Source organism: Gobius niger, assembly GCF_951799975.1.
Source record: "Gobius niger genome assembly, chromosome: 19".
NCBI lineage: Eukaryota > Metazoa > Chordata > Actinopteri > Gobiiformes > Gobiidae > Gobius > Gobius niger.
The window spans coordinates 24,902,329-24,917,850 of NC_136870.1; the positions used below are offsets into that span (position 1 = coordinate 24,902,329).

General features: G+C 40.1%; 1 protein-coding gene across 1 annotated transcript in view; it reads left to right on the top strand.

The window, feature by feature from the left end:
- Positions 1-15,522, top strand: part of LOC306978543 (poly(ADP-ribose) glycohydrolase) — a 58,426-nt gene that overhangs the window by 24,672 nt on the left and 18,232 nt on the right. The window contains exons 9-12 of the mRNA XM_079577147.1: positions 1,477-1,556; positions 1,639-1,699; positions 1,773-1,848; positions 14,202-14,349. Coding sequence (XP_079433273.1) covers positions 1,477-1,556; positions 1,639-1,699; positions 1,773-1,848; positions 14,202-14,349 — 365 coding nt within the window. The remainder of the gene's footprint in view (positions 1-1,476; positions 1,557-1,638; positions 1,700-1,772; positions 1,849-14,201; positions 14,350-15,522) is intronic.

The following is a 15,522-nucleotide window of genomic DNA, read 5'->3' on the forward strand; positions in this document are numbered from 1 at the left end:
GGCAGGACAAAAGAGAAACCTTGGGGAGAACCACAGAAGGAGAGATCCACTCCCATGGACGGACAGGCTATAGAGACCCAGGGCCGAAGGATCCCTCAGCAGACGGGCCGAGATCACAGACTGTCCAGTCCTCGGATTCCAGAATGCCAGTTCCTCCGTTCACCCAGGTTCCTCCATTCGATCTAGACAGGCACTCCCGAGGGGGGGGGACAGGAGACACCATGTGAATAGTGATGAACAGACTACAGATAAATTAAGTATTGTATCATGATAAAACAAAGTCTGCAGTAAGAAGAAGAGGATAGCGCTCAGTGGACCGTACTTCCCACAGCAGTGTTTCTCCTGAGGCAGCTTTACTTCAGGCTGTGGGTTAGTGCTTTACCTAACTGACCTGATTATAAGCTAATTCGAAGAGGTACGTTTTGAGCCTAGTCTTAAATATAGGGACTGTGTCTGCTTCTTTAACGTGGGCTGGGAGTTTATTCCACAAAACCGGAGCTTGGTAGCTAAAGGCTCTGCCTCCTACAGTAATTTTGGAGACTCGAGGAATTACTAGTAACCCTGAGTTTTGAGAGCGGAGAGCTCTGGTTGGCTGATATGGAATGACAGCGTCTTGGAGATAAAGCGGAGCTAAACCCTTTATGGATTTAAATGTGAGGAGCAGGACTTTAAATTTTATTCTAAACTCAACAGGAAGCCAATGGAGAGACTTTAGCACAGGAGTAATGTGTTCTCTTCTCTTTGTCCGGGTTAACAATCTAGCAGCTGCGTTATGAACTAATTGAAGACTTTTCAGGGAGCTTTTAGGGCACGCTGCCAGCAGGCTGTTGCAGTAATCCAGCCTTGAAGAGACAAATGCGTGAATAAGTTTTTCTGCATCGCTCTTAGTTAGGATATTTCGTATTTTAGTAATGTTGCGCAGGTGAAAGAACGCTATTTTACAAGCCTGGTTTATATGTGTTTTAAAAGAGAGGTCTTGGTCAAACAGAACTCCGAGGTTTTTTACTGTTGTGCTCGTTGATATGCTAATATTATCCAGGGAGATGATCTGTTGAGATAAAGACTCTCTCAGTTGTTGAGGGCCTAATATAATAACCTCGGTTTTGTCCGGGTTAAGAAGGAGGTAATTTGCTGTCATCCATGTCTTTATGGCTTTTACGCAGGAGCTAAGTGTTTCTAATTTATCTGTCTGACCTGGTTTTATTGATAAATACAGCTGTGTGTCGTCCGCATAACAGTGAAAATTTATATTGTGATTTCGGATTATGTTCCCTAATGGAAGAATGTATAGTATGAATAAAATAGGTTTCAGTAGGTTTCAATAAAAAAGCGTCTAAAACCGGTGTGAAAATGTCATTCAATAAACATGTGGATTTTTGTGTCTTTAAAAAACAAAAAAAATCTCATACTAAAACCAACATGATGGAAAAAACAAATAAAAATTAATTAATATTTCCTTTTACTTTCTGTCTTCAGGTTGTTCGAGGGCTCGTCTTCACGAAAGATCGAGAAGCTGAAGACGCTCATGTGCTACTTCAAAACCGTCACTGAACAAAGTAAGTCAGACGCCGTTTTACCCTCGTCTTTCCCATTACGTTTGACGGAGACACTAACATTTACCGTCGTCTTTAAACTCAGTGCCAAACGGGCTCGTAACGTTCACACGCCGCAGTTTGGAGAGTCCCGTCGACTGGACGAGGTACAGCAACGACATCTTTAGTGCTGAGCGGCAGTTTGTAGCTGTTCATAAACTAAAATCTGTTTTCATTTAGTTCAGAGAAGCAGCTGACCAGACTCCACATCACATGCGAGGGCACCATTGAAGATGACGGACGTGGGATGCTGCAGGTTCGTAGAAATGTTCCTTAAAAATTAGAAAATGAGAGGAGTCACTTACTAATGAGAGGATTGATCTTTCACTTTAATCATGGTATGGAATTACAACCAGTTATACCCTTTTATAAACAGTGCACACAGTGATTAAGTCATTATATGTTCATTAGTTACATGTTCATTTCACTTGGTGGAGCGCACTCGGTTTTTAAACTCCCTTTAAGTTTCTACAAGGAGCCGACAGCTCATTTGAATGCATTTTAATACAAATGTCTTGATCTCATTCATGAGGTTCCGATACCAGAAGCCGATACCACTTGATGTGTCTCCGCTGAGGAAAGAAAATAGCAACAAACTGGAGAATTCTTTAGTAGAAATAATATATTACACATAGATCTGACTTTATTACAGACGAGACTCCCTAAATCAGAGTCTGAGCTGGATTTTACCAGAGCTAAATGTTGTTAGTGCTGCAGCGTCTGCAGTGTTTACAACATACAGACTAATGATGCTAATGTTGCTAACTAGCAGCTAACTTGTGGCTAACAATTCTGGCGATTCATACGCCGTTTTATGCCCAGGGGCTTGTTCATCTGAAAAACTAACCCAGCGACTAGAAAGTCCTCAGAAAATCCAAAATAAAGAGATACAGCATGTTTATATTGAGCCAAAATGAGCTGCAGCAAAACAATCAAAATGCTGAAGCTACTGGATAAGTTACTATAAACACACGAGAAAATCCACACGGAGCTGAAGTAAAGGAGAAAAGAGACCATTTATCTGCAGTAATAAGTAACATCTCAATACTGTTGTTAAATAAAAATACATAAATGAATAAAGCACATGAGCTGATCTGTCTATGATGGACAGAGGAATAAAAAATTTAAATAATATTGAATGAAAATTAAAAAAAACAAAATGGCATCTGTTCAATTCTGATAAAACCTCTATTAAAAGTGTCGCCTACTTTATTCAAGGAAATGTAAATGAGTAAATTAACTAATTACTAACCAATCTGCTGTGAAAAAGTCAGTCTATAAACCGCCTTCACTTCAAAAAGTCTGTGGAAGAAAATGCCTTGTACTCGTATCGGCAAGTACTTAAATCAAAGTACTCGGTTCTAGAAAAAGTGGTATCGGTGGTGCTGAAATGATGACGATCCCAACTGAATAAAAATATAAATTCTCATGAAAAACAGCCTACAGTATTTCCAATTCCTACATCCCAGTTCAGTTCACAGACTCGTGGACCTCCTCTGCCTCTTCCCCCATAAACCGGCCTCCTCTGTGGGACATTGTTGAGCCTGCTGGGTCCCAGTGACAGGCTGTCATCTCCTCGGCCCCGTTCCCCTCTGCTCTGTCCATCAATCCACAACAAAACCCCTCCGGACGCCCGGCTGTCAGGGGCACAAACAAAAGAGAGCGTGCGAGCAGCGGAGATAAAAAAGGGAAAAAGACTCTGAGGAGGTGACCCGAGTACCAGCTCCAGCCCCGAAAGGTCTGCCCAGAGTCTGTGAGAAATGGAAAGCCGGAGTTATGACCAAAAAAATATGTAACATTAACGGATTTATCACATGCGTCTGTTGTCAGTATATACCATTATAGTGGGAGTATGCTACAAGATGCATAAAGGGCCTATCTCACCGGCCTGGAGACTTGAGTTGAGTCTCCTGAAAATACAGCGAGTCTCCAGGTAGTCTCTGTGAAAACAAACATCGATTTCAGCGGAGACTTGGAAAAAGTGTGTTTACAAGGGCCCAAAATTTTACGGTTATGACAGTTTTTGGGATATGGTGTTTATTATGTCACTGAGAAATCGGGAAACTCAAATCCCTTGTTTGCATGATCAAATAAAGAAACCTGGCTTTCGTAATCAAGCTATATTAATATTAAAAGCATACATTTGTGGCTTATTATTATGGCTTATGTGGGCTCAATGTTTTACTCATCCTCTACATCCTGAGCTACGACAGCGACGGCAGATTGTGGATAATTCGTTACCTTTACCCGTCCTGGGTCTGTCTTTATCACCGACGCGGACCAGGGAGCTCTGGGGGAAGGTTTGAAGCCGATAGTTAGTGGAGGAAAAACATTATCTATCTCTGTGTTGTGGCCGACTCCTCTCTGCGTCCAGAGGAAAACCAGACGCCTTTATACTGTCACTGACAGTTTCACATAAATCCACATTACGATGCTTCTTTCCATCTTAAATATTCACTAGTTATTTCATGGTTAAAACAAAAACCACAGTCTCCTCTTCACTCCAGAAACAGGAGCTCTTCAGACTCGCCGCCACCATGTTTGTTTACTGTGAACTGCTATTTTCAGGTTTTTATAATCGGGAAACTGCATTTATATCAGGGATAGGCAAGTCTGTATCATGGAGGGCCGATTTTCCAAAACACCGAAGGCCGAAACTCACAATTGTAGCCCAAAGTAAAGCACCTTTTTTCTACAAATATAAGCTTTGCACATATTGTATAATCTATACAATTGTATAATCTAATGTTTCCTGCACTGAAAAAAGTGAAACACTGCTGTTGTTGATTCAATATGTTCTTTGCTATTGGCTTAAATAAAGAAAATCAAATTGGTTAGTCCAATTAAAACCATATAGATTGAACATTGTGTTTTGATACATTTTTGTATGTACATCCAATGGTCTATTGCAAATTGACAGTTATTTATAAAAGTTAATTGATCTAATGAACAATCGTTCGTCGAGCCATCGAACACAGGGGGCAGCACTGACAACCACAGCACTTGACTCTACCAATTAACGCTGAAGAAGATGACACACCACGTGTTCCAGATTTCAAATGTGGCCAAGACCTTTTCACTCAAGATCTAGCCAGACCCACTGTTGGAACTTTACAGCGAGAAAAGGTAAGTTAAAAGCATATTGAGACTCGTAAACTTAATACATGTGTCCTGTATGTATGCACAGAGGCGTCAGATAGAATTCTCCTTAAGTTGAATTTTAATTGAACATGTTTTGGCACTGAAACTGAATAAATTGATTGTGCATCAAATCTCTTAAATATTGTAGGCTGTGAGTATTAGGTTGAAGGTTTTATTTTTGACCAATTGCACCCTTATGATTTAGATATTACACTAACTTAGGAGGGTTAAGCGCAGCCGCCATTTTGTGTCGTGACATCGCCTGGACTTTGAAATGCAACTCGCATAAAATAAATACTATCTACCTTTACTGTGCTTTAAGCTGACATGAATATTATTCCTTAACGTGTTTTGCAAGCGCTTAAACCGGTGATGTGACGTTCACGAACGAATCGAGTCTTTGTTCGTCTCTTCACTGAGAACGACGGGAGCCGAGCGGAGCCAAGTCCCTGTAGAGAACATGAACTCTTTTTCTTTATTATTCCTCTTCGCGCTTAAGTTGTGCATGCTTATTTTGCGAAACAAGCGTGACTGCTGGAGTGGGGCGGAGAGAGGAGTGGCACAGGGACAGACCGCGGGACGTGAGCGCGGCCTGCGGGGAAAGGGTTTAAGCGCGCGGCTCTGGGGAAACAGCGAGTGAGCGCGGCCGAACGTTCCCAGCGCCAGCTCTCCCGGGCCATGGGAGAGGAAAGGTGCGCGGGGTCGGTGATTGAGGAGGCGGCTCCAGGCGCCCCGACACGAAACATCTTCCACCTGTTCGCTCAGCTCCGCTCTTGGTCGCCTCCGAACGGCAGCGACATCACCGCGCCCACTGCCTCCTCCGCCCCGGTCACCTCCACCGCTGCTGCTGCCCCACAGGGAGCTCAAAGTGAGCAGCATGAATGAAATAATAAACAACTGTTTGGGGCAGACGAGCCCCTAAACGAGGAGATCGCGTTGAAACACTATTATATGACCTGTAATTACAATTAAAGGACAGAAAATGTTTGACCCAACTTCCAAAAGTGACTGTCATAAAAAAGTCATAAAAAGTCATTTGTAAAATAATTTGTTCAAAAAGCTGAACCAAGCAAATGTAATTAATGTTCAGCTCTTCTTTATTGTGTACTTTTTGTAATTTTAGCATGAATATGCGTTGCACTTTTTTTCTTAACTTATTTATTCACAAGACTATATACATTTTAGTCTGTTAAATTTGCTGAAAAAATGAGACCATTTACAGTTAAGTAATGTATTTTTCTGTGTCTCATCTGCACAGGAGCCGTCCCCGACACCAGTACTAGGACGAGGACACCTGTTTGCTGGTCATCTCCATTTGAGGAGGTAGGTCTATGCATTATTTGAAAGGCATAATGTTATGCAACCTTATTGTACCAGCACATTTTCAAGAATATATCTATATATTTAAATTACTACAATGTCTGTACATACTTGTTTACAGTTAAATAATTATCTTACAGGCTTCCATGAGCGGTACACTGGATGCAGGTACACACCATGTGTACTGAAGTTAGTGATGCTGTTCCAGTGGACGCGCATTTAAAGAACATCAGGTATGACTGGGCTTGAAAATAACCATGTCTTTGTAGTGCTTGTGCTCTTAGCTGTAAAATCTCTTATTATATTAGGTATGGTATTAACAACCGCCAATTTTACATAATTTACAAAACTTAACTGTTCAGATTTGAGCAACATCAATGCTATTAATCATTTCTCTATTTGATCGGTTCTTTATTGGTTCTCTGGGTTCCTGATCAATGGCCTACATAACATATGTGCATCTTGTAGTTTAACAATTGATCAGAGCCAATAAATGGATCTTTTTTGACAAGTGTGCGAGCTGACAATGGGCTCTATTCACACAAGTGACACGTGACTTCAGACTGGACTCTCTGGGAGGCACTGCTTTCCTCTCCCATTATTTCCCTATGGAGGATTAACAGTGTCTCATCCAAATAAATGAATAGTACTAGATTACATGGCAGGCTGTAAGTTACTGACAGTCAGTGTTATAAACATCATACTGGATGTAAAGTAGGATGCATCAAATCCCCTTAGATCTTTAAATTCAACCTACCTTTTTTTTGGGGGTGAGGTTCATGCTAAATAGCAGCTCTGCAAAATTTTAAGCTAATCAGAGTTCAACAAAGGGTCCCACATTGACACCAAAATATGTTAATTGGCATTTATATGGGGTCGGAGAGAAAAAAAATTCATAACAAATAAAGTCTGACTTTCTTTTATTTTAAAGTTATATAGTTTGTTGCTGTATGCTTTCAAGATGTTGTATGCAAAATTGTAGTTAATTTGCTCAAAAATTGTACAAGTTATTGACATTTTAGTACTAAAATAAGCTTAAAATTCGAGAATTTCTCGTGTAATGAGAGATAATCGTATTTTGTTTCTTTTTGACATATTTATGCAAAACATGTACAATCTCCCTTAATGATCATAATCATAAATCATAAATAACATGTAATATATAATATATAAAAATCAAAAATAAAAATAAAAATATATAAAAAAAATAATTAAAAAAATTTAAAAAAAAAAAAAATAGATAATAAATCATTTATTTGTAATTGCACTTTACATTTGGTGAACAAATCTCAAAGTAGTTGTCCTGGACCTTTACTACTTCTATGACCTTTTGTTCAATTCCATTCATTTTTGGGTATTTTACTTAAAACATCGATAGAATTCAGATGGCCTCCAGTGTCCCAAGCAAAAGCCAGCGGTATCAGTTGCTGGGCACAACACCAACGGATGCAGACAAGGTTATTAATACAAGCAGGCTCCCAACTTGTAAACAAGCCCTCCTTTGTTTTCTGGCACATTTCAAATCCATGACAAAACATGAAGCAGCTAAGGCAACGATAGATACCATTAAAGTGATATATGCAAAAGCGAGTATACCTTCTTTGCGAGATCACAAAATGGTAGAAGAAATTGAAAAGTTGCATGCCACTATGAATAGCATTCTCAAGATACCAGCAGAACGTTGGGACGGTCCTGGGAAGTCGAACGATAGAGTGAATGACTTCAAGAGACAACTTGAGTGCACGTTCAAACTCTGGCCTAGAGATGTGATGCAGCGTATTCCTAATGATGAGGACAAGAAGTTCTTAGAGTCAATGATGAGTCATAGAAAGGCGTCAATGGCTGGTGTTGATGCAAAGACCGCAAAAACCAAGGCAAAAGTCATAGAAAGAAAAGTATTGGAGCTTAAAAGAATTGAGAGAGCACAGAAAGAAAAGATGCAGGCTTCAGTGTCATCTGAGACGATTCCTTTCGAGGTTGGTGAAACAGAGAGTGATTCTAGTGGATCCGATGTTGAGGATATGGAGCCAAGATTGTTCCGTGAAAACAAGAAATCTCATAAACGAACTGTCAAAACAGGTGTGATTGTATTCATTCCTCATGACATTTTGAAGGCTCCAAAGGTTGTTCAGTCCATGGTGAGGAACAACATTTCTTCGTCTGCCATGTCCTCGGTCATGCATGAAATCATAGAAGCTGTTAATGAGGAACCATCTAGACTCAGTCTCAGTTACAGCAGTGCAGAACGTTACAAAGTTGAAGCTATCAAAGCTATTGATGAACAAATAAAAGAAAACTGGGCTCCACCAGAAGTTGCAAATGTTCACTGGGATGGTAAACTGATGAACACATTGGATGGGATGAGCAAAGTAGAGAGGTTGCCTGTCCTTCTCTCAGGAATCGGAGGCATAAAACTCTTAGGTGTCCCGGAAATAGGCCACAAAAGTACAGACAAAATGGGAAAATTGATTGCAGATGCAAGTTCCCTTTTGTTCATGAACTGGAAATGTGGAAACAGTATCACTGGTATGGTGTTTGACACAACCAATTCTAACACAGGAGCTCTAACCGCTGCTTGCATTGCACTTCAGGCTGCCCTGGAGCGTACACTTTTATGGTTTGCTTGTCGCCACCATGTTGGTGAAGTACTGCTGACGCATGTTTGGAATGCCCTTAGGATTGAGGTGTCACACAGTCCTGAGATTTCCATATTTCTCAGGTTCAAGGAGAAGTTTCCTGCTCTCACATACAGTGACAAAGCAGACCTGGACATTCCAGAGTGTCCACCAGAATTACAGAGTAGCAAAGATCAAATCACTGCAATCTGTAAGGATTTTACCAACACAGGGTTTGACAGAGGAGACTACAGAGAACTAGTTTCTCTGACCCTGTTGTACCTAAATGCAGATGATCAAGTCAATCACAGCTTCCATCAACCTGGTGCTCTACATCGAGCTCGTTGGATGGCTAAACTACTGTACTCAATGAAGATGGACTTGCTTGGCAGTAAGATTGAAAAGGAACTCCCAAGACACTCTGTGTTTACAGGAAATCAGCGAACTCTGCTTCATCGCTTTGTGCAGTTTGTTGTTTATTGCTATGTACCATGGTGGCTTACCTCTCCTATTCCTTCAAGCGCCCCAAGAAATGATCTTCTCCTTGTCAACTCTCTGCTCTCTTATAAGGAGAGAGATCCAGCATTGGTACAAGCTGCTCTGAAGAGCTTAGCAAACCATATGTGGTACTTAACAGAAGAGCTGGTGCCACTGGCCCTTTTCTGTCCATCAGTGCCTGAGAATGTGAAGGAAAAGATGGTGCTTAAGATGATGGCTACTAGGCCTGAAGACTTCGTTATGCTGAAGAATAAGCGTCATGGCAAGGGCTTCGGAAAGCCTAAATTTCCCAAAGTGCCAACAGAACTATCTGATGACCTCTCACAGTTTGTTGGAAGCGATTCCTGGATGTTCTTCAGTGTGATGAGGATCAGTAGCGCTTTCCTCACAAAGCCTGTCAACGAATGGGAGAATGACGATGACTATGCAAAAGCAAAGAGTATTGTTGACAGCATCCGTGTGGTGAATGACAGCGCAGAGAGGGGCGTAAAACTTGCAAATGACTGCATAAAATCTGCCAAAAAGGAAGAAAGATTCCAGCAAATTTTACAGGTTGTTGAAAATTCGCGCCATTCACTTCCTAACCAGCGAAAACGTAAGATGGCAAGTACGTCTTGGTACTTAACTCTTTGAAGTTAGAATATAATATACTTTGCAGAAGAAAGTTCTAAAAAGTTCAATGTACACTATTCTTTTAATGATCTGAGTCTAAAAAAAGAAAAAAAAAAAGAAAAAAAAAAAAAATAGAATCCCCTCCTTGAACCGTCATCTTATCGTGGTGGAGTTTGAGCACCCGCAATTGTACACTATTCTTTTAATGAGCTGGGTTTTTTGCAACGCCATGTTCTATAAAAAAAAAAAATAAATACAAAAATAAATAAAAAAAAATAAAATAAAATAAAGTAAAAAAAATCATCTCCTCAGTTTGAGCACCCGCAATTGTACACTATTCTTTTAATGATCTGGGTTTTTTGCAATGCCATGTTCTATAAAAAATAAAAAATAAAAAAAAAATATAAACAAAACTAAACAAAAAAACTAAACAAAAAAAATCCCCTCCAGGAACCGTCACCTTATCGTGGTGGAGGAGTTTGAGAACCCGCATGATCCTAGGAGCTCTGTTGTCTGGGGCATTATGCTCCTGGTAGGGTCTCCCATGACAAACAGGTCCTAGGTGACGGGTCAGACCAAGAGCGGTTCAGAAGCCCCTTATGGTGAGAGACCAAGAACTGTTACGTCACCCAGAGATGGAGCATTGTGGGGCTGTCCTCCTGTGGACCTGCAGGAGGAGCCATAAGGGACTGGTGGAGTGTGATATGACACATTTTCGCAATATACAGATGTGATGTGGGAGACCTAAAATTAGTCTAATCAAGCCTAAATTTCACAGAAGCGTTGTTTTCAATGAACCTCACCACCAAAAAAAAGGTAGAGTTGATCAGATAAAATTTTGAAAATCATGGGGGGTTTGGTGCACCCTAATGTAAAGGCTTCACTGAAGGACATGTCCGTGTTCCATCGTGGTAGATGTTTTTGTCCTCAAGCTAAGGGCTAACTTTTTTCTTCGGTCAAGTATTTACATCCAACATAATGTTTTTAACATGTACCTTCAACTGTTCATGGGTAATTCACTGTCCATGGAATCTAGAGCTTTTCATTAATTTGGACGAGACACTGCTAATCCCCGACAAGGAAATAACGGGAGAGGAAGAGCAGCGACTCTCGGAGAATCTAGTCAGAAGTCCCTCATATAGAGCCAATCATGTACTATAATGCATTTGAAAAAAATCTGCAAATAAGCCTTTGGATGTTATGTACATAACATCGGCCACTGAGTTGGCAATGTTTTCTTGAACTGTCCCTGTCAAAGAAACATATAAATGAATAAGGGTATTGAACAAATATTAGAAAATGAACTGAAAGCTGACGATATTAGAGTTGCAGGAGAAATATGGTTTTATTTTACCCAAAAACTAAAATTAGTTCTCTTGTAGTGCTAAAATTTTGCAAAAGATCAATATCATGTAAATACTGGAGCCAGTCCTTTTGTCTAAAATTGGTGTATATATATGCTTCTTTATATTTTAATTAAGAAATACCATAGGAATGTATCATTTTCTAACTTTACTTTACAAAATGGGGGAAATCAGGCTTTTTCATAGAAGGAGAAGATGAACGACATTTCAAATATTGTAAGATTCTGGTTTGTGTTTAACATGAAGTGCACATTTATTACTGATTTGGGTATTTTGAGAGCGGACATGCTTACTTACATACTTTCTCAGAGCTCCCCTTTAATACATGTATTTTCAGTTTTATCTACAGCTGCAGTAATGTTATTTACAAAACCCTCATACTGTAATTACAAAGTTAAAATACCAGTGGCTCATTCAGACTCTGTTTGACCTGGTTAAGGCTTAGTTTAGCCGGGTTTAGACCCGACCATGAAAATCATTGCATTATTTGTAAATTCTAATATGTGTTATTCCACTCATGTTTTGCAGATTCAGCAAGATTTCCGTGTGGAGGAAGAGCCGATGGCAGTCGTCGTAACACCCATCGTGAAGATTGTGACAGATCTGCATTCAATGGTTCAAGACTTTGCAATTCGGACTCATAATGCCTCAACATGAAGTACCCAAAGAAATGTGAACGCACAGTTGAATTCATCCTGAAGGTACTCATGGGACTGGATAACAAGAAATGAACACGGATCACAGGGAGACTGATGCAGTGATTATTATGCTGTACCTTGGATGCACAGTTGTTGTTTTTTGGAAAATTCTTGTTCATCCAGTTTTGCTGTGAAAGTGTTTGAAAATGCATAACAATGTGGCTAAATACATTATACTACAGTTTTAACACTTTTTCTCAAAATGTTTAACCAGCTTTTGAACCTTGAGCCAAGAATTGAAAAATTAGAAAGTATGAAATGTTTGTGTACCTACATTACTCATATTACAAAATATTGCAATTTGCATTTGTACATACAATGTCTTTGGCAATAAAAAAGTAAATTAATCCAAATGTGTTTTAATGAAATTAATCAATTTAAATGAAATCAATAAATGGCATTGATTAAGCCATTAAAAGTACATTGGTTCAATGAAACAATTTAAATTGGCTCATATCTGCTAATGAAGAGTTTTAAATTGACTCAATTAACCTTTGAACATTCAAGTCAGGAACATTTTTTTGTTGAACCAATTTAAAATGTTCACAGTTACAGATGAAACATTTATAGTTGGACTAATGAATATATATCATTATGAACAACTAGTAAAATGCGGATGTAAATGATTTCTAAACAATTTGCAGATTAAGCCAATGTTTTATTTTTCTCAGTGTGGGAAATGTGAAAATATTGCCAGGATTTTCCACATTTTAGAGTCCTTTTCATGTGTTTAGTCTCTGATTCATGAATAAATGTTTCTTCAAAATTCTCTTGGGGGCTAAAGGTTTTACGCTGGAGGGCCGAATTTGGCCCCCAGGCCTGACGTTGCCTACCCCTGATTTATATGATCAAAAACAAAACCGGAATAATAAAAACTCCCGATTATAACCGGGAAACTTGAGCCCTTGTAAACACACTCCATGTGGTAGGAGTAGGTCAAGCTGTGAGACGTTTCTGTGACGTCCCTTTCAATGTCTCCAAGACCTGTGAGATACCAAGGAGATCTCAAAGAGACTCCACACGACTCTTTGAGATCTCCGTTTCTTCACAGAAACGTCTCACAGGTTGAGGACAACAAACCGAATTTGCAACACAGCTGCGTGGGACTGGGAAGACCTCTCGGAGACTCTGCTAGAATCGAACCTGTTTGTTTTCACCAAGACCATCTGGAGACTTGCTCTTGTCTCCAGGGGATGTCTCGGAGACCATCGGCAGCTCGAGTCTCCAACTAGTCTCTAGGCCGGTGAGAAAGGCCCTTTGAATGCGCGCAGTGAGATAGGCTGTTTACTTTCCTTTGTGCAAACGGACAGACAGAAGCCCCGCCCACATTTTTCCCACTCAGAGGTGATTGGAGATTTTGACTTAAATCTGCCAAATATGAGATATTAATAAGTTAGGTCCTCGTCCAAATCCAGTCTTTCATTTCCCCCACCCTGGCCGGTCATTAGGAGTGGAGGAAGAAGCAACCAAAGTGAACATGATTACTAAGAACTGCATGAATGAAGCAATAGCAGGTTGTTTTGATGGTTTAAGGCTTTAAAAAGTGGATTTTATTCATGATATGTCTCCTTCGTGTTCGAACAGGAGCTCATATGTCAGATATTCCCGCCCAGTCCGTAGTACAGACCTGGAGGGACACCGTCTAAACCCTCCATCCATCTCCGTCACGTTAGCCGCCCGTTTGCAGGGACCTGTTTTGACGTTTGCTCTGGGCTTTATGGCTTAAACGCTGTGAGGTGGGAAAGGCTAACGCTGATGTCAAAAACAGAAGTGACTCCAGCACCTGCAGCACCTTCACTCTGTCGAAAACCTGTCACAGTAAAACAACAACAAGAGCCCGGAACCAGACATCAAACGTGACAAAGCCAGTGGGGGAAAGGCAATGTAGTGACTTTGGAAAGTTGTGCTTTACGGTCTGTCACCAAATGATTGTTATCAAGACATTAAAGTGATAGTCTGTAAGTTTGCAAAGTGAGGAAAGATAGAAATTGTACAGTAAACAATAAAAGTCCCCCCCTCTTTAACCAGAAACGCCTTCGTTTGCAAAATGAGGAGAGCAGGAACAGAATGATCAGGCTCCTCCCCCTCTTCCTGATTGGACCTGACATCAAAAGCTCGTCTCATTGGTCGACGTGGGAGGATACTACCTCTGATTAGTTACTGAGATCCAAAATGCAATACCAGGTGGTCGATTTTGCACATTTTAGACTTCCAGACTATCACTTTAAGAGACACAATATGCGTATCATAAGAATCCAACTTAAAAATATCTGCAGACATTCAGTTTTAGTCTCGATTTTTCTCATTTTGTACCACTTCCGTCTTGTTTTTGATCACAATGTGTTAAATTCTTCTCTGCAGGTGGACTTTGCGAACCAGTTTGTGGGCGGAGGCGTCACCAGCCTGGGTCTGGTCCAGGAGGAGATCCGCTTCCTCATAAACCCGGAGCTCATCGTGTCTCGACTCTTCACCGAAGCCCTGGGCCACAACGAATGTCTCATCATCACAGGTACTTTTGAACGAACTTAAAGGAACTATACGGAGTTTAAAAATGTTAAAATTCAGTATCTTCCTCCCTCTACATGTTCCAACAATGTCCTAATGTGTAGAATGAGCTCAGACCTGTTCACCACATCTGGCTCTAAAATCCTGCACTGTCACTCAGAAAGGTTTTAAGTCGGGTCTGAAGTGCCGTCACGCACAAGCTTAATGTAGAAGCTGCCGTTCCACGTATGACCTGAGGTGGAAGTAGTGAGTATAACATGACGAACTTGCATCTAGCCCCTTTAAGTCAATGGGAAACGAGTCAAACTTCTATGAAACTTTACCTTTATCTGTGTCACTTACTGCAGCTTCAAAATAAAAAAAACGGGGTCCTTCGAAGGTCCAGGGTTCGATTCCCTCTGGGTACTTCGGTTTCACCTACCACTAAAAACATGTACAATAGGCCAGGATGATGTGTTTGAGAGTGCAGGCTACAATCCGGTGTGGGGCGTTTACATGCATGAGACCCATGTATGTTCATTTACACAAACTTTTCTTCATTAAATTTGCTTCTTCATTAAAATAAAATGATAATTATGCAACTGATGAACTTGCAACTAATGATATCCTTGTAAATAAGTCATTTAAATCAAAATTTGTTGGAAAATTATGACATCGCTCCAGGATTTTTCCCATAGAAGTAATACTAAAATAATTGTCTAAAACATGTTCTGTTGCAGAAATGTTTGCAAATCCTAAGAAATTAAATATGCACAGATATTTTTTCATGCGTTGAGGGCATTAAAATATAGTATTTGGGCATTAAGAATTGCTTTAACCCTTTCTACTCTGGGTTTATTATTTTTAGTCTTAGAACTTAGATCTTGGCGTTTGGTGCTGATTTGAGCCCCGCCCACTCTGAGTCTCTGTGATCTGATTGGCTTCAGAGCTACACTGTAGGTCAGACACCTTGAGTCACAGTAACATGACGCTAAATAGTGAGATCTTTATTTTCAGTAAAAAGGCCGAGGCCTCATTGCTCTTATATGGATGTTTCTACAACCTTTATAAGCATCAATTGTGTGATTTAATTAGAATTTTCATTTCATTTTTTATTTATTTACTACATACTTCAGTTTCAGAATTGTCCACTTACAGCAGAAGTCTGAAGTTCTGTCTAAAGCAGAAGCTCCATGAC